At 45.3% G+C, this 17,533-nt stretch overlaps 1 protein-coding gene across 2 annotated transcripts in view; it reads right to left on the bottom strand.

Moving 5' to 3' along the window:
* Positions 1-3,931: 3,931 nt before the first annotated feature.
* pnpla8 (patatin-like phospholipase domain containing 8) overlaps positions 3,932-17,533 on the bottom strand; it is a 79,530-nt gene continuing 65,928 nt past the window's right edge. For both annotated transcript variants that reach the window (XM_086008647.1, XM_086008648.1), the window contains 2 exons: positions 15,149-15,344; positions 3,932-4,882 (listed from right to left, as the gene is read on the bottom strand). In XM_086008647.1, coding sequence (XP_085864773.1) covers positions 4,608-4,882; positions 15,149-15,344 — 471 coding nt within the window. In that variant the 3' untranslated portion in view covers positions 3,932-4,607. The remainder of the gene's footprint in view (positions 4,883-15,148; positions 15,345-17,533) is intronic.

The following is a 17,533-nucleotide window of genomic DNA, read 5'->3' as shown; positions in this document are numbered from 1 at the left end:
TCAATACAATTATTGATAGACTTAATAATGCTTCTTGCCAAACCGATAAGGAACTAATATGTGCCACGTAGGGCTCATGGCTATTGTCGAATGCGCAGCATAACATGAGGCAAATAAATAATGGACAGATCCCTGATTGGATTACTAATGAGGATCTGGAACCTTGGATTGACACAAATAAAAGCCTATGCAAGGGATGTAAAATGGGACAAGTATACCGGGCAGGCGATTGTCTGACCCCATGGACTAAGATGATTGGCTTTGTACTGGCCATCCCACAATTCCCAGAAGGGGGACAACCCCTATACGATGTGATTAATATAGGAGAAGTACAAAGGGAAAGTGGGTTAAATATCATGATGTCCCTACCAAGGCGCTTTGGGAAAGGGATGAAGATAATAAACAGAAGAATTAAACCTAAAGGGGGGTGGTAGTGGGCAGGTGCCCCCCACCGAGGGAGACACATCCGAGTGCGGAGTTGCGAAAATTACCAATTGCACCCTCGAGGTACACCCAAGGGGGATACATCGGACATGGGTAGCACCAAGGAACAATGGGACATGTTGTGTCACCACAATGGAACAGAAATATGAATATCAAGATATGGCTTGTACCATTCCCTAACCAAACCGTTGTTTTGGTCTGAAGATACCTACACAGATAGGAAAACCTGGTCATTTGATAATATGGGACTTACTGAAAAGGGTTGACACTTATGTCATACCAGAGCCCAAGGCAATTCCTAAGTTAGAGGAAGATTGGCAGAAGTTACGGCAGGAAACGAAGGAAATTTTAAAGTATTATCATAAAATAGAAGAAGGCTTAAAGAGGCAACAGAAAGACATTAGTACAACATTCGAAGAAACTCACCCACTTCCTCCTATTTTGATAATTGGGGACCAGGATGGTCAGGGACATTAGGCGCCTCAGTGATACAAGGCATAATGATATTCCTCATGATTGTTATTATGATGTATTGTGTATTTTTACTGCTCCAGTGCCTCTGTACCAGAATGAGTAAGGCCAAAATTGGTGTAAAGAAGTCGAGCCTGAGGAGGGGCAGGTAGCGAAGTTAAGAATGGACAACTCCCCCGCCTCTCCAAGGCAAATGGTGTAAGACGTGATATGAGGCCCTGAAATTATGAGGGATTAATTGGGCATGGTAACTAAGGACCAGGCCGGCCAACTGTAAGATGGAGATGGCAGAAGAAGGGTGGTGAATGAGGATTGGTGTGTAATGACAGTCTCGAATTGGCACGTCACACACCCAATGCGGGAATGAGGGACAAGCTTGAGCAGAAAGCCTAAACCATTAATGCAGGGTCTAAGGGGCCCCAGGAATGGTTACACCGGATGGAGTGCATAAAGGAAAGACCACCCTAAAGGAAAGACCACCATACCACAGGGGCGCGGGGGGAAGTCGGCCTCCAAATTGATAGGATATATACATGTATAACCTAGACTGGTAGAAGGCCAGGGAGTGCACGCTTTGGCAGACACCAGGCAGTGGAAATACATGTTGACCTGTTTTGGAACAGTTGTCCAAAAGGTCAAAAGGGGGGACTGAAGTAAGATATTAAAATTGAGCATAACAGGGCATGTTTAGTAGAACTCAATCGCGGCCACAGAATGTTTAAAGATGAAGTGTACTAATTATTTGTATGTTTAATTGCAGAAATGACCCTACCAGTTTAGAGAGATGAAACTTATAAAAGGAGACACTGACATAACCCTTTTCTGGAGAAACGAAACTTAGTGGGGCCAGAAGGGGAATGACGAGTTTCCCAGAAATCACATGACCTGGATGACTCATTTCCAAGAAATCAGAAGGCCTGAAGGTTTTCTTCTGTGAAAAATTAAACTTGTTATAGGTTATTTTGTATGAATTAGACACTCCCAGATAGTGATTAATGTATAGACTTTTAAATCGATTGGATCTCTGAGGAGGGAGGGCTTGCAAAATGTGTATAATTGTGTGGATCTGGAGAGATTCAGTGGAGTTGGAGCCTTGTGTGGGGACACAAGAGACCTATCTCCCCAGGCCTGAATAAACCGTTTTGACTTCAATTATTGGGTCTGTCTTTCTTGCAACAAGCCAGTGATGTCGACTTTGTATATCACTTAGTCCGCACTTTGGGGGCTTACATCAATCAGCCCATCGGCCCAGCTGCTCTGTGCCAGTGTTTATGCTCCACACGAGCCTCCTCCCACCCTACTTCATCTCACCCTATCTGCATATCCTTCTATTCCTTTCTCCCTCATGTACTTATTTAGCTTCTATGCAGTTCACCTCAACTACTCCATGTGGTGGCGAGTTCTACATTCTCACCACCCTCTGGGTAAAGACGTTTCTGCTGAATTCCCTATTGGATTTATTCGTGACTATCTTACATTTATGACTCCTAGTTTTGGATTCCCCCAACAAGTGGAAACATCTTCTCTATGTCTACTCTATCAAACCCCTTCATAATTTTAAAGACCTCAATTAGGTCACCCTATAGCCTTCCCTTTTTTAAAGAGCCCCAGCCTGTTCAGTCTTGCCCAATAGGTTATAACCTCAGTATCATCCTTGTAAATCTTTTTTGCACCTTCTCCAGTGCCTCTATATCCTTTTTGGAATATGGAAACCAGAATTGTACACAGTGCTCCAAGTGTGATCTAACCAAGGTTCTATAAGTTTGACATAACTTCCCTGCTTTTCAATTCTATTCTGCTAAAAAATGAACTCCAGTGCTTTGTTTGCAGTTTTTAAGGTCTTGTCAAAGTGCATTGCTACTTTTAATGATGTGAGTGACTCATGGTCCTCCCCATCCAATTCAGTTTAAACAAACTGTCTACACAATCTATTCCCTTCATCATCTTATAAACCTTGGGTATAGCTGCTGTTTTTGCCCATAAGGCAAAGTTTTAACTGGAGGTTGGGTTTCAGAGTTCTTTTGGAGAAAGCAACACATTCAGGATAAATGCCACTTTCAAATGTCCGGAGGCAGGAAGGAGCGTGTAGCAGCCTGTCACGTTACATTAAGTGGAGGCCCATTCTATTCAATGAGCCACATAGCATTGTGCTATGCAGATAGGGTGAGATGAAGTAGGATGAGAGGAGGCTCATGTGGAGCATAATCATCTGTACAGCACCATCTACAGGCACACTACTGTTAGGATTTTGAGACCACTCCCCGTTTTTAGGGTATAATACATGGGTGTATACCTGGGTGGTCCGAGATGCTGGCAGTGGGATTCCTTGCCAGAGGTTGAATGCTACTCTGCAGGGTAGTGAGTTGTACAGAGCAGCCCGATCCTGGGGTCTCTCGCGGCAGAAATTTTACTGCATCAGAGATGGTTTTGTTGGATATTGAGGAGACGAGGAGCACTGAGGGCAGGACTTGTTCACTTTGGAGGAAGTGCAAGTGGATTAACATCATGAGGAGTGCCTGGGTGTGGGTACTGAGGCATGAAGAAACTATACCGTGTACAGGACATAGCAACTGCTTTGAAATCTAAAAATGCATAAAAGCCACAGCCTATATTGATTAAAAAAATTGTTAGACTGAGCTGTGCAGACCAGGAATGTCCTCAGGTTCAATCGCCGTTCTGTGCTCAGTTAGCGGGTCTCAGTTCCAGTTGCAGCAGGATGCTACAGCTGGCCTTAGCGCTCTCTCTCAGGGAAGGTAAAAACCGACCACAGCATCTCCATTTTGAATTGCTATCTGGCAGACCCAGAAGTGCGCATATGTGGACACGGAGACTGTGGTGCCCCCTCCAGTTGAATAGCTGCGGACACTGTCGTGACGAACAGACGTGGATAATGGAAATTTGGGTGAGGTATCAGAGGGTGTGCAGCACCCGTGGAAGCAAGGAGGCAACACCCAGAGGAGAGAAAAAAACTGGCAGAATCCAACTACTAGCCAAGAAAAAATATAAACGTTATGTGCTCATTTTAAACTACAAAGTTTATTGATATGCAAGAGAAAATGGAAATGTAGTAGTGTTACAGTTTATCGGGAAATCGGGTAAAGTGTATACTTAGCAGACACAAACTCCACATTATTCATTGTACAAATGGAGCATGTTCAAGTGTCTATATTAGGAACATTGAGCAGCTTTCAAACAATCCTGGTCATAGGAATATCGTGAAGTGCTCGAGATTGAAAATTACATGGTGTGGTAGGGCAAGTTTTAGGGGCAAATAAACTAATTACATCTTCAACTAGCATGATCGTGTAAATGTTTAAACCATGTTGATATTTTCACATCTATAAATATCTTACTTGGCACAAAAGAAACATCTAATTGGTGGCAGAATAAATAATCTAAACCAAAACTCAGCACAAAACAGACAGACTGCATCCACGGACATATATTGAGCATCACACGGCTATCAGTTGAAGGCAAAGGAGGCAGCAGTTTATAAACATGATGAGAATGAAGCTTGATGAGTAATCGGTAAAAGAAGCAGCATTGGTACTTCTTTAAAAAGTTAGTTCAAGTATTAACTCAAATTCAGATTTGTTTCTGAAGTTTTGAAGCACTGCTGATCAATTTTATCAGTTGATGGAATTACACCAATGTGGTTGCTAATTGGAATCCAAGAAAAGTGCATTGTTATCTTACAACTTGGAAATAAGAGGAAGACCATCATACATATCGGCCTTTAATTTAAACCAATCAGATACTTTCTGAAGTGTGCCCTTCTCCTGACCAAGTATCTTAGCGGCCTTCTTGAGCTTGGGTTCGTTCCGTTCAAGGTACCGGGTCCCATCCATTTGCAACTGATTCAGCTTCTCCTTACGGTTTTCATCCAACACTATATCTTCACTCATGAAGGGATTGAACCGGAAGTAGGTGTCAGGAGGCAGAAGAGCATCAAGCATGGTATGAACTTCTGAAACAAATGTTTAAAAGAAAAAACTTAAGGCGAGATCAGGAAGTGTTAAAAATAAACAAGGCAAATGGTATACATAGAAAGTTGAAAGCAGTTGTGCACGTTGTATTATTTTATGTACGTCACTTTTTAATGTTTGAGTTGTGGGTTCAAAGCGAGGGAGACAAGTCCATGATAGAACCTGCATAATGGATGGGCGGGCTTGACGAGGCAAATGAGATTTTCTCGCTTCAGACTTTATGAAAGAATGTTTTACACCGGAAGCACTTTGTCAGAATGAACTCCTCCTAGGTCAGGCCGAGCACAGGTCAAAGGACACCTTTCATTGTTCCACCAATGCACTCTAACCTCGGCATCACAAGTGTCTTGCTGCGCCAGTGCAACATTCCTATTTCCTATAATGGCTCTCATGACATCTTATTGAGACTTTGGTGTCAAGTTGTAGAGCATCTTGAGCCATGAACCTATGCTTACTGTTATAAATCTCATCATCATAAAGAAACTACTCATGAAATAACACTGGACGGCCAGCTGGTGGCGCTGTCCAAGGAGTATAAATACTTGGGCGTGACCTCCATGTTCTGAAACAAGTTGATTAAAGCCTTGCTTTATACTCAAACCAAGTGTGTAGTGAGTTTTCTTACGTCAATTTAATCAACTTGATATCGACTCCACGCTCCGAGTGATTTCAGGAACAGCCAGCTACGACTTCAACTGCAGAAGGGAGCTCCGGCGTAGTAATCAATCCATCATGGACAAACTACTCAGACCCGCCCGTCTTGACCTGGACCCGAATTCACCTACAACTGCTAAGGTATGGAAACACTGGTATCGTACCTCCAGCAACTTCCTCAGGGTGTGTGGTGAGAATGTTCCTGATAAATTAGAGATACTTGCCAATTATGTATCTCATGTGTTTGATTATATCGAAGACTGTGTAGACTATGACTCCGCTATCCTAATATTACAGCGACTATATGTTAAGGCAAAACAAAATTTTTGCTCGGCATCGACTGGGCACAACTCGACAACAACCAGGGGAATCACTTGACGAATTCCTTCAGAAACTTCGCAGGCTCAGCAAGGATTGTAATCTTAAAGCTGGCACAGCTGAGCAGTACCAGGAGGAGTTCATTCGTGATTCCTTTATTAATGGGATTGCGTCTCCCTTCATACGCCAGCGCCTGTTGGAGAATAAAACCCTCGAGTTACAGGCTGCCTATGACCAGGCATGTTCCCTGCACTTAGCAAAGAGGGATGCAGATACCTATCTTTTACCTCGTGCACGGGCTGCTGCTATCACTTTTAATGACTCCTTCGATAGGTCTCGGGCAGAAGCCCTCGCTGATGATGACTCCAACCTCGCGGATGACAACCCTACCCTAGAAGCCTTCACTGATGACGACCCCGCCCTAGCGGCACCTTGGCAATCTGGAAGGAAGTGTTTCTTCTGTGGAGGTGCGTTCCATGATAGGAAATGTTGTCCTGCTCGTAACGCAACCTGCAATCATTGCAGCAAGAAAGGTCACTTTTCTAAGGTATGCCAGTCAAGAGATCCGGTTAGTTTTGCAGCTACTATCTATAAAACTGCTCCTCCCCCAAAAACCACTACGAAGGTTACAGCTGTCAAGGGTAAAACTGCCCCTCCTCCCATCACAGCTGTTTTTCCCCAAAGTCTGTCCCATGCAGCCACGAAGGTTTCGGTAAATGGACACATTTTGAGCACACTAATCGACTCATGCAGCTCCGACAGCTTCATTAGTGAGCGGGCTGTCAGTAAGTTAAAACAGGCACCCTTATTTTCCCTCTGGGGTATACTTTCTGCCCCGTATATGTCTTCAAGATAATGGATGTGTCTTTCAAAAGGTATATGCGGAAATAGCCGCTCGTAATCCCGTCGACTTATGATGGTCAGAGCTGATCCTGTATCTAGCTCCATTTTAACTGGGGACCCCGCTATCGTGAGGGTAACCCAAATGGTCTGGTAATCTTCTCTGGCAATTACATTATGTAATTTGAGAGAGCTTAGTCTCTTGTTTCCGGAGTCGCTATTGCTCTTCTGGTCTTCGGAGCTACTGTCCGTCATCATTTGTACCTTTCTGTACTTTTCCTTATTGATTTTTTTCTGTTAGTGGATTTTTGTGTTTCCAGATCGGCATACACGTGGAATGTGTCCCATCTTTCCGCATTGCCTGCATGCTTTGTCCTTGAACCAGCAGTCCCTCTGGTCATGGGTGGATCTGCCGCAGCGATAACATCTCTCGAAACCCCGTGTCATTTCATGGGTGCCGAAGTCCTGTGGCTTTTGCTGTATCTCTGCAGCTCCTCTTGCTGCTGCTTCGTATGATACAGTCACACTGAAAGCCTTGTCCAGTGTCAAATCTTTCTCAGAAAATAGCCTTTTTTGTGTTCCTTCACTTAGGAGACCGCAGACGAATTTGTCTTGTAGGGAATCTGCCAGTCCTGCCCCGAATTGGCAGTGTAGGGTATCAACAATCTCCTTAAAATTCTTGTCCATCGGTTTGGCTGGAGTGATTAAGTTTCGTAACAGCCTGTATGTCCTTGCGCCCATTAGATTTAGAAGTACCGATGCCTTTTTTATCATCCTCTATTTCATTCGCTGTGCAATATACCTCCACTCTTTCCACATGTGGTCCAATCCTCTACATCACTATCGAAAGCAGTAATATTGCCAGTCTTAGGCATCCTGAAAAAAAAAATGGCGCCTCCCGCGCTTTCCTTTCTTCCCTGCCGAGAAAAAAATGGCGCCTCCCACGCTTTCCCGCCGCTGCCGACAACGCTGTTCTCCGCGGTTTTTATTTATACAGATATTTTTAATAGTCGGAGACTTGTTCCCGCCGGAGACTCTGGGACTTTTCCCTCCCTCTGCTTGGTCCGAACGCCGACCTGCTTTGCAGCGCTGGCCGTCTCCAGAGTGCTCCACCCTCCGTCTGTTTGCCTCCGCCTTCGCTGCTCGGCCCCGCTGCAGAGCCAGCCGATCGAGCCCCAGCCCGCCGCCCAGGAAGGATTATTGCAGTACCTGTCACCAGCCCGGCTAGCTGGTGAATCCACAGTTTTTTTTTTTTTTTTTTCCCCCCCTCGACCTTCGTCTGAGGAATCGATCTCCTTGAGGTGCTGCCGAATTGCAGGTAAGTCCGTTTCCAATTCGTCGCCACTGTTGTGTCCGTGTGTTAATGGAGACACTGAATGCAGGAGTTGGTTTAACAGGTGTTTACTGAACAAAGTCTGGAGGTGAACTAAAAGATACAAGACACTATACAGGCTTATATAGCCCAAGTGGCCACTACCGGCACTACAGTACACAGGGGCTCTTAAAGGCACATACACCACAGATGGAATTGGCCGCCTTTGGATACACCATACATTATCGACCCGGCAAAGAGAATGTGGCCCCGGATACCCTCACGCGGGCATTCTGCTCTTCTATGTCAACTTCGACTCTTGCGGATCTTCATACTGACTTATGCTATCCTGGTGTTACCCGTATGTTGCACTCTGTGCGATCTAAAAATCTCCCATTTTCTACGGAAGATGTGAAAAGAACATGCTCCTCCTGTAGAATTTGTGCGGAATTAAAACCGCAATTCTTCTGTCCATCGGATGGCTCGCTCATACACGCTATGCAGCGACTCAGCATTGACTTTAAAGGGCCATTGCCTTCCTCAACGCAAAACACCTACTTACTTACTATGGTGGACGAATATTCACGCTTTCCCTTTGCTTTCCCCTGTCCCAATATGCTTACTTCCACAGTGATCAAATGCCTTGATCAAGTCTTTTCCTTTTGCGGTACGGCCAATTTCATCCACTCTGATCGGGGTCCCTCCTTCATGTCAAGTGAACTCAAAAGTTATCTTTCCCAACGGGGAATCGCCACAAATAAAACGACACCGTACCATCCCATCGGTAACGGACAGGTTGAGAGATACAACGCTATCATTTGGAACGCTGTTCATCTTGCACTAAGGTCACGCAAGCTACCAGACCAGCAGTGGGAAACTATGCTCCCTGACGTGTTGCATTCCATCAGGCCTCTTCTTTCTACGTCCACCAATGTCACGCCTCACGAGCGATTCTTCAGGTTCCAGCGTCGCTCCACTCATGGGACGTCCCTACCATCATGGTTGGCAGCTCCCGGTCCCGTGCTGCTCCGAAGATTCGTCCGATTTTCTAAAAACAATCCCCTCGTCGACAAGGTAGAACTCACGGACGTTAATCTCACGTACGCTAATCTCACGTACGCGCATGTGCGGTACTCTGATGGCTGGGAGTCCACCGTTTCGCTCCGGGATCTGGCTCCCTGTCCAGCCGGTCCCACTGATAGAGGGACCCACGGTGATGATGCCGACACTCTGTGCTCCCTTGAAGAGGCCGTCCTACCTGGAACATCGAGAGATCTGCCGGCTGCCCCACCGGATCCACTCGGGGAGCCGAGCGCTCCCCGTGGGATGGCCACCTGAGGCCAGGACGCCGGTCAATCCCTGGCTATCAAACAGGATGAAGCCAGCTCTGCGCCTGTGGGGACCCGCACCCGGAGGCACGATCTCCCCAGCCTCCCTCGGGTCGATCAGGGCAACATGGGCTCTGTCAATCCATCAGTACGGATCAAGTGGCCCAGGCACCAAGACACGGTCCGGGGAGACGTGCCTTCCAGCCATAAACAAAGATCTAAAAGACTGCGGCTATTCGTGGTCCGCCTAATCAGTTAGGAGGAAGTCGTCGGACTTCCAAATCTTTTAGGCATGAAGAATGTTATAAATGTCATCATAAAGAAACTACTCATGAAATAACACTGGACAGCCAGCTGGTGGCGCCATCCAAGGAGTATAAATACTCGGGCGTGGGCCCAGCTTGCCCAGGGACATTTTGTAAGACAGGAACTAGTGAAGTACAACTAGACCTCCATGCTCTGAAACAAGTTGATTAAAGCCTTGCTTTATACTCAAACCAAGTGCGAAGTGAGTTTTATTACATCACCTACCATGAACTGGGTCGAAACTGCCAAGACTAATTACACTAAAAACCTTTGCAATTGTCAGAACCTCTCACTCCATCAGTCTGGACTGAATTCAAAACAGTTTCCAGAGGTAAACCAACAGGGTTTTAACCCACTGTACCACCACCGCCCGTTCATATCACACTTACAACTTAGTGCCAAAGGGCAGCACGTTTAAATAGGCAAGTCCTGTATTGATTTTCAAGCTGGCAATTCTGTTGAAACTAGTGCTTCAGAGACATCTGCCGGGGTTGCTGGAGGCGAGTGCATGTTGCATTTATCACTCCTCTCTGTAGTTGAGGACTTTGGGCTGGTGAGGGGGAAAGAGACATAAAAAAAATGTTTCTGACTGACGACCTTGGGTCTGTGGCAGAGACAGTAGCCAGAGATGCATCCCAGTGCATGGGGCAACCAGTAGATGAGTTGATTTATCGAATGTTGCAGTGCCAGCTGATCTGGTCCGCAGGAGTAACAGAGGTGGTGCATGTGGAGAGGCAGGCGGGGGTGGAGAGAGAGGCAGGCAGGCGGGGGTGGAGAGAGAGAGAGGCAGGCAGGCGGGGGTGGAGAGAGAGGGAGGCAGGCAGGCGGGGGTGGAGAGAGAGGGAGGCAGGCAGGCGGGGGTGGAGAGAGAGGGAGGCAGGCAGGCGGGGGTGGAGAGAGAGGGAGGCAGGCAGGCGGGGGTGGAGAGAGAGAGAGGCAGGCAGGCGGGGGTGGAGAGAGAGAGAGGCAGGCAGGCGGGGGTGGAGAGAGAGAGAGGCAGGCAGGCGGGGGTGGAGAGAGAGAGAGGCAGGCAGGCGGGGGAAAAGAGAGAGAGAGAGACAGGCAGGCGGGGGTGGAGAGAGAGAGAGGCAGGCAGGCGGGGGTGGAGAGAGAGAGAGAGGCAGGCAGGCGGGGGTGGAGAGAGAGAGGCAGGCAGGCGGGGGTGGAGAGAGAGAGGCAGGCAGGCGGGGGTGGAGAGAGAGAGGCAGGCAGGCGGGGGTGGAGAGAGAGAGGCAGGCAGGCGGGGGTGGAGAGAGAGAGGCAGGCAGGCGGGGGTGGAGAGAGAGAGGCAGGCAGGCGGGGGTGGAGAGAGAGAGGCAGGCAGGCGGGGGTGGAGAGAGAGAGGCAGGCAGGCGGGGGTGGAGAGAGAGAGGCAGGCAGGCGGGGGTGGAGAGAGAGAGGCAGGCGGGCGGGGGTGGAGAGAGAGAGGCAGGCGGGCGGGGGTGGAGAGAGAGAGAGGCAGGCGGATGTGGAGAGAGAGAGGCAGGCGGATGTGGAGAGAGAGGCAGGCGGGCGGGGGTGGAGAGAGAGGCAGGCAGGCGGGCGGGGGTGGAGAGAGAGGCAGGCAGGCGGGGGTGGAGAGAGAGGCAGGCAGGCGGGGGTGGAGAGAGAGGCAGGCAGGCGGGGGTGGAGAGAGAGGCAGGCAGGCGGGGGTGGAGGGAGAGGCAGGCAGGCGGGGGTGGAGAGGCAGAGCAATTAGCAGTGCGCAGAAATTGGGAAAGTCTCAAATAATTCACCAGGGTTGTATTTTGGCAGGCGAGAGGCTATACTGTAGTTAACAATATATGTAAAAGTTTTGCATCACTTTCGTTACATATGCAAAATAAGAGAGAAAGTCAGTCACTGTCCTGAAGTCTAAAGTTTACATGCAGTTACAAATGTGCTACGAGAGGCCTCAGCATTCACAACCAGGTACAATTATTTAAATTTGTCCATTTACCGCAATTAAATACTTCTCCAATTAAATATTTGAAAGACCGAAGCCATTGTTTTTAGTTCCCGCCACAAACTCCGTTCCCTAGCCACTAACTCCATCCCTCTCCCTAACATCTGTCTGAGGCTCAACCACACTGTTCGCAACCTTGGTGTCATATCTGACCCTGAAATGAGCTTCCGACCACATTTTCATGGCATAACTAAGACCGCCTATTTCCACCTCCGTAACATCACCCGTCTCTGCCCTTGCCTCAGCTCATCCGCTGCTGAAACCCTCATCCATGCCTTTGTTACCTCTAAACTTGACTATTCCAACGCACTCCTGGCATTCTACCCGACAAACTTGAGGTCATCCAAAACTCGGCTGCCCATGTCCTCACTCACACCAAGTCCTGTTCACCCATTACCCCTGTGCTCGCTGACCTACACTTGGCTCCCGATTAAGCAGCGCCTCGATTTCAAAATTCTCATCCTCATTTTCAAATCCCTCCATGGCCTCGCCCCTCCCTATCTCTGTAATCTCCTTCAGCACCGAGATATCTGCGCTCCTCTAATGGCTGTGCCTTCTGTTGCCTAGGCCCTAAGCTCTGGAATTCCCTGCCTAAACCTCTCAGCCTCTCTTTCTTCCTTTAAGACGCTCCTTAAAACCTACCTCTTTGCCCAAGCTTTTGGTCACCTGCCCCAATTTCTCTTCATGTGGATCGGTGTCAAATTTTGTGTCTTATAATACTCTTGTGAAGCGCCTTGGGATGTTTTACTATGTTAAAGGTGCTACATAAATACAAGTTGTTGCTGTTAAGGTGACAGGCCAAGTTGGCAGCTCAAAATCCCAACTGTGCTCCGGATCCCAAACTACCTGGAAGCAATGGGAAGATAGATTTGCTAGCAATAAATGAAAAATGCAACAGTGTGCATTAAATCCATTATCACAGGTATACTCCATTTTTACTTGTGTAATAAGAGCTAGCGTGCTATTCTGCTTATGCATAGTATCAGATCAGTGCAGCACTCGTTCAATGGATCAGGGCAATAGATTTTAATGGACTGGCTCTTCTGTACCAACTTGAATCATCAACTGGAATACTAGGCTATTAATTCAAAATGAACTACAAATGAACACTGAAATTATAAATCATGTTCTGCAAATTGCATTATTGTGGAAGATATATTTGTTGATTGCCAATGAGAATACTTTCCCACCTGAATTGTTTTCAGTTGTGTATGTGGTAAAGTGATTTAGGATGGGTCATTGGGACTCTGCTTTAATGAAGTATGATTCAATGCATGATCTTAACTGAATTGCATTAGGCAGATTATCTAGTTGCTGATGGAAGATATTACTAAAAAAAACTGATGAGAACACATAACGGGAAATCTATTTTGCTGAGGAAAGTATAAACTTTAGTGACAACTAATACCAGGACTAAAACGACTGCCATTTGTAGTACTGTTCTTGCAAACAACTTCTAAGTTAATACCACCCCTGCAAGCAGTTGACATTTCTATCACTTCAGCAGCCAGTTGCCAATATTACATAGAATATACAGCACAGAAACAGGTCATTTGGCCCAACCAGTCCATGCCGGTGTTTATGCTCCACTCGAGCCTCCTGCCATCCTTCCTCATCTAACTATCAGCATAATCCTCTATTCCCTTCTCACTCACATGCTTATCTAGTTTCCTCTTAAATGCATCTACTTGTATTTTTCTATAGAATGATATCCAAACTGCTGACAAATTGGGTTACTTTAGACTCTCTCCATTTAACTCAAATTTGGTTGATCCCATGGCACTATTCGCCGAGGAGCAGGGCCTCATGTCCTGGCCAATATTTATCCTTCAACCAACTCCACCAAAATAGATGAACTAATTATTTGCTATTAGTGGGACCTAGCAGTGTGTAAATTGGCTTCTGTATCTGCCTACATAGCAACAATGATTACATCTCCGAAGTAATTAATTGGCTGTAAATTGCTTTGGAACTTTGAGGACATGAAAGGCGCGATATAAATACAAGTTTGTTCATTCTTCTCTCAAAAAAAAGGGTAGAATAATGTACAGACCAACATACATGCATGTGGTATATTGCAGTTAGCCATACCCAATCGCATATTCTTGGAAATAGCCAGGTGCTGCCGAGTATGCTCGATTGAGTCAATTTTATTAGTTTGTGATTATTGATCTTATTTGTGGCGCATTAGGGGCCATTTGCAATGCCATAGGTATTATATTTGAAGCCTGGGAAAACTGAATTTAAAATATCCTTTATTAAAGCTCACTGAACGGTTCTCACTGGACACACATTCAAATTCCAGCGATTAAAATGTGATTGTTTTTCACTACATTTGGTTACATTAAATGCAATCTCAAAAGGGGTCTCCATCAGTTATTTAACACCTGATGTCATAGGATAATTTATGAACTACCAGTTTAAGAGAGCTCGTCAGATAACTGTGGCCTTAGAAAAAGATAAAATAGTACCCAGCTCTCAGAAATAAAGTCAAAAATAAATGGAGTCAGGCATTGGTTTAAAGCAAGGGTATCTAACCTGTTGCACCAACCAACAAACTGGTCTTCGAAGCTGACTTGACTCATGCCTATTTGTGTTTAAATTTCTAATTGGCTGGTTCAATGTGTTTGAATTTTTGGGGGACTGGAGGTTTGGAAAGGGCTGTTTTTTTGGCAGTGTTGCCTCATTGATGGATTAATCCTCAATTAGAACACCAGGGTACGTTAGTGTTAGTAACCTGTGACATATACAAAGTAACAAGAACACTGATTTAAACTTTGTGTGTGGCTCCTGAGGCCTATGTGAGTCACAAAGACAAAAGCTTGGCCAACACTTGGTTTACGGCAAAATATATGGGATTAAAGAGGGACTCTTTTTAAAAAAAAAAAGTGCCCCTCTGGTATAATACAGCATTTATCTGGCTCCACAATGGCTTATCACAACAAAGAGGCAGGGGGTGGATAGTGGACTTGAAAGGATTTTTTTTAAATGTAAAACTATTCGAATTTATTCCATTGAAGGTCAAGCTTTAATATGTTCTGAAAGAGGTATATAGCTTAAAAACCTCGTCAATGTTAAAAGCCGATTGATGATGAGCATCCAATAATCCTTTCATCAAGCATAGCTGTGTGCATCATAGGTTGCACTCTATGCATATTTACATTGTGTCTGTTTGTCACTAATGTTCTCATTAATCATGTCTGGCTGAGTCTTATGTAGAAAGGAGCAAGCGAGGTCTGCAGCTTGAAAGTCCAAACGATTCCACGTAAATCATGGCGCGCACGCACGCACGCACGCACGCACACACACACACACACACCTCTCTTTTATCTCTACATTTTCAAGTTTTGTCAAAACGATCACCAAATCCATTCATTTTATTTTTGAGCTGCTTTAAAACTCATCCATTTTGTTGGATCTGATATGTTATTTCTACATTAGGGCAGTGTACGCTCAGCATATGGGAGCTCTGCTGTTAGCCAAGTAAACCTGCTATTGCAGTTATCTTAAAAAATACCTTCAGGTGTCAATCTTAGCCACTAACCTTCTGTATCTGTGGCACTGCTGATTACATTAGTCAGTTTTGTTTTGAGGCTTGTGTAGGTCACATTGTTTTTCCCCAGTGTTTCATAGCGTCCTGTCCCAAGAGAGATAACACACTGAAAAGGTGTGTTTGGCCACAGGCATTTGCACTCATGTATGGCCAATGCACAAGGGTTGTTAATGAGCAAGCCACCATCCTATAGGGGAGAAAAACAAATAGATTATTTAACTATATTAGCAACAAGACAATCATCTAAATACTATACTGGATATTTACCAGTTTCTCTTCTCCTGAAGGCACAAACTTGTGTAGGAGTGTAATTCCGCCGATGCCAGTAACCCTCTTGTAACCTGAAGTAGCTATTCTTCACCAGTGAGTACAGGAAACTCTTTTTATCCGTCACCGACGGGACCAACGTGGTGCCAGTTCATCAAAAATTCCAGATAACCGAGAGCTATAGTAAAAGATACGGGGAGCTGAGAGCTCCGTATAAAGCAACAAACCCTGTTGCTTAGCAACAGGTGCAGAACAATGGCCACAAGTTCCAAGCGTCTCTGTAGCTTAGCAACAGCTGCAGCCACACCCTTGCACAGCAACAGATCGAGGAAGGCAAGTAATAAAACTTACCTGAACCTACTCCTGAATTTTGCCGGTTAACCGAGACTTCCGGTTATTTAGGTGCCGGTAAATCGAGAGTTTCCTGTATTGGTAGACAGCGGAGGCATTAGAGCCAAGTCCAAAACTGTCCTCACCCTACTTCCACACATGGACACTTTCCAGTGGCAGTCATTGGACAGCCATCAGGGAAGGAAACCCTGGCCGTTTCTCCATCTCTCTCTCCATCCCACACATTGTTCAGGGCTCCAAAGACAACTGTAGCCTCTATTGTCACACCGGTTGAGATTAGCTGACTCAGTATAATGGAAATCGAACATGGGATTGTCATTCCAAAGGGCTCAGTTTTGCGCTGCTTTTATCAATTCAGCCAATTTCAAATAAAAATTACCTAAAATTTATTTGAATAGAATTTTTTTATTTTTGGCAAATGAAAAAGCAACTGGACACAGGCTTTAAACTTCTAGCTAACCGTCTTGCTTTTCCAAACTGGAGTCTTAAACTTAAATAAAGCCAATTACATAGGTATGAGGGCGAGTTGGCTACGGTAGAATGGGAAATTAGATTAAAAGGTATAATGGTAGATAAGCTATAGCAAACATTTAAAGAAATATCCCAAAATTCTCAACAAATATGCATTCCATTAAGAAATAAAAAATCCACAGAAAAGTCATCCATCTGTAGCTAACTAAAAAAGTTAAGGATAGTATTAGATTAAGAGAGGCTTATAATGTTGTGAAGAATAGTAGTAAGCCTGAGGATTGGGAGAGCATTAGAAACCAGCAAAGGATGACCAAAATATGTATTAAAAAGGGAGAAAATAGAATGACAGTAAACTAGCAAGAAATATAAAAACAGATTGTAAGAGCTTCTACAAGTATGTAAAAAGGAAGAGAGTAGCAAAAGTAAGCGTTGGTCCCTTAGAGGCTGAGACAGGAGAAATTGTACTGGGAATAAGGAAATGGCAGAGACTTTAAACAAATATTTTGTGTCTGTCTTCACAGTAGAAGACACAAAAAGAATACCAAAAATAGTAGGGAACCAAGGGGCTAATGAGTGAGGAACTTAAAATAATTAAGATCAGTAGAGAAAAACTACTAGAGAAACTAATGGGACTAAAAGCCAGCAAATCCCCCTGGACCTGATGGCCTACATCCCAAGGTTCTAAAAGAGGTGGCTGCAGAGATAGTGAATGCATTGGTTGTGATCTTCCAAAATTCGCTGATTCTAGAACGGTCCCAGCAGATTGAAAGGTAACAAATGTAACCCAGCCATTCAAGAAAGGAGAGAGAAAAGAGTGAACTACAGGCCAGTTAGCCTGACATCAGTCGTCAGGAAAATGCTGGAATCCATTGTTAAAGAAGTGGTAACAGGACACTTAGAAAATCATAGGATTAGGCAGAGTCAACATGGTCTTATGAAAGGGAAATCATGTTTGACAAATTTATTAGAGTTTTTTGATGATGTAACTAGCAGGGTAGATAAAGGGGAACCAGTGGATGTAGTATATTTGGATTTCCAAGATGCATTCGTTAAAGTGCCACATAAAAGATTGTTATGCAAGATATGGGCTCATGGGGTTGGGGGGGGGGGGGGGGGGGGAAATGTATTAGCATGGATACAGGATTGGTTAATGAACAGAAAACAGAGAGTAGAGATAAACGGGTAATTTTCAGGTTGGCAGGCTATAACTAGTGGGGTGCCGCGAGGATCAGTGCTTGGGCCTCAGCTATTTACATTAATGATTTAGATGAAAGAACCAAGTGTAAT

The sequence above is a fragment of the Somniosus microcephalus genome, chromosome 16, assembly GCF_052327205.1.
Source record: "Somniosus microcephalus isolate GS21.2 chromosome 16, FLI_Smic_1.0, whole genome shotgun sequence".
Taxonomy (NCBI): Eukaryota; Metazoa; Chordata; class Chondrichthyes; order Squaliformes; family Somniosidae; genus Somniosus; species Somniosus microcephalus.
The sequence above is the reverse complement of the archived record's forward strand: the minus strand, read 5'-3'. Positions and strand labels throughout refer to the sequence as shown.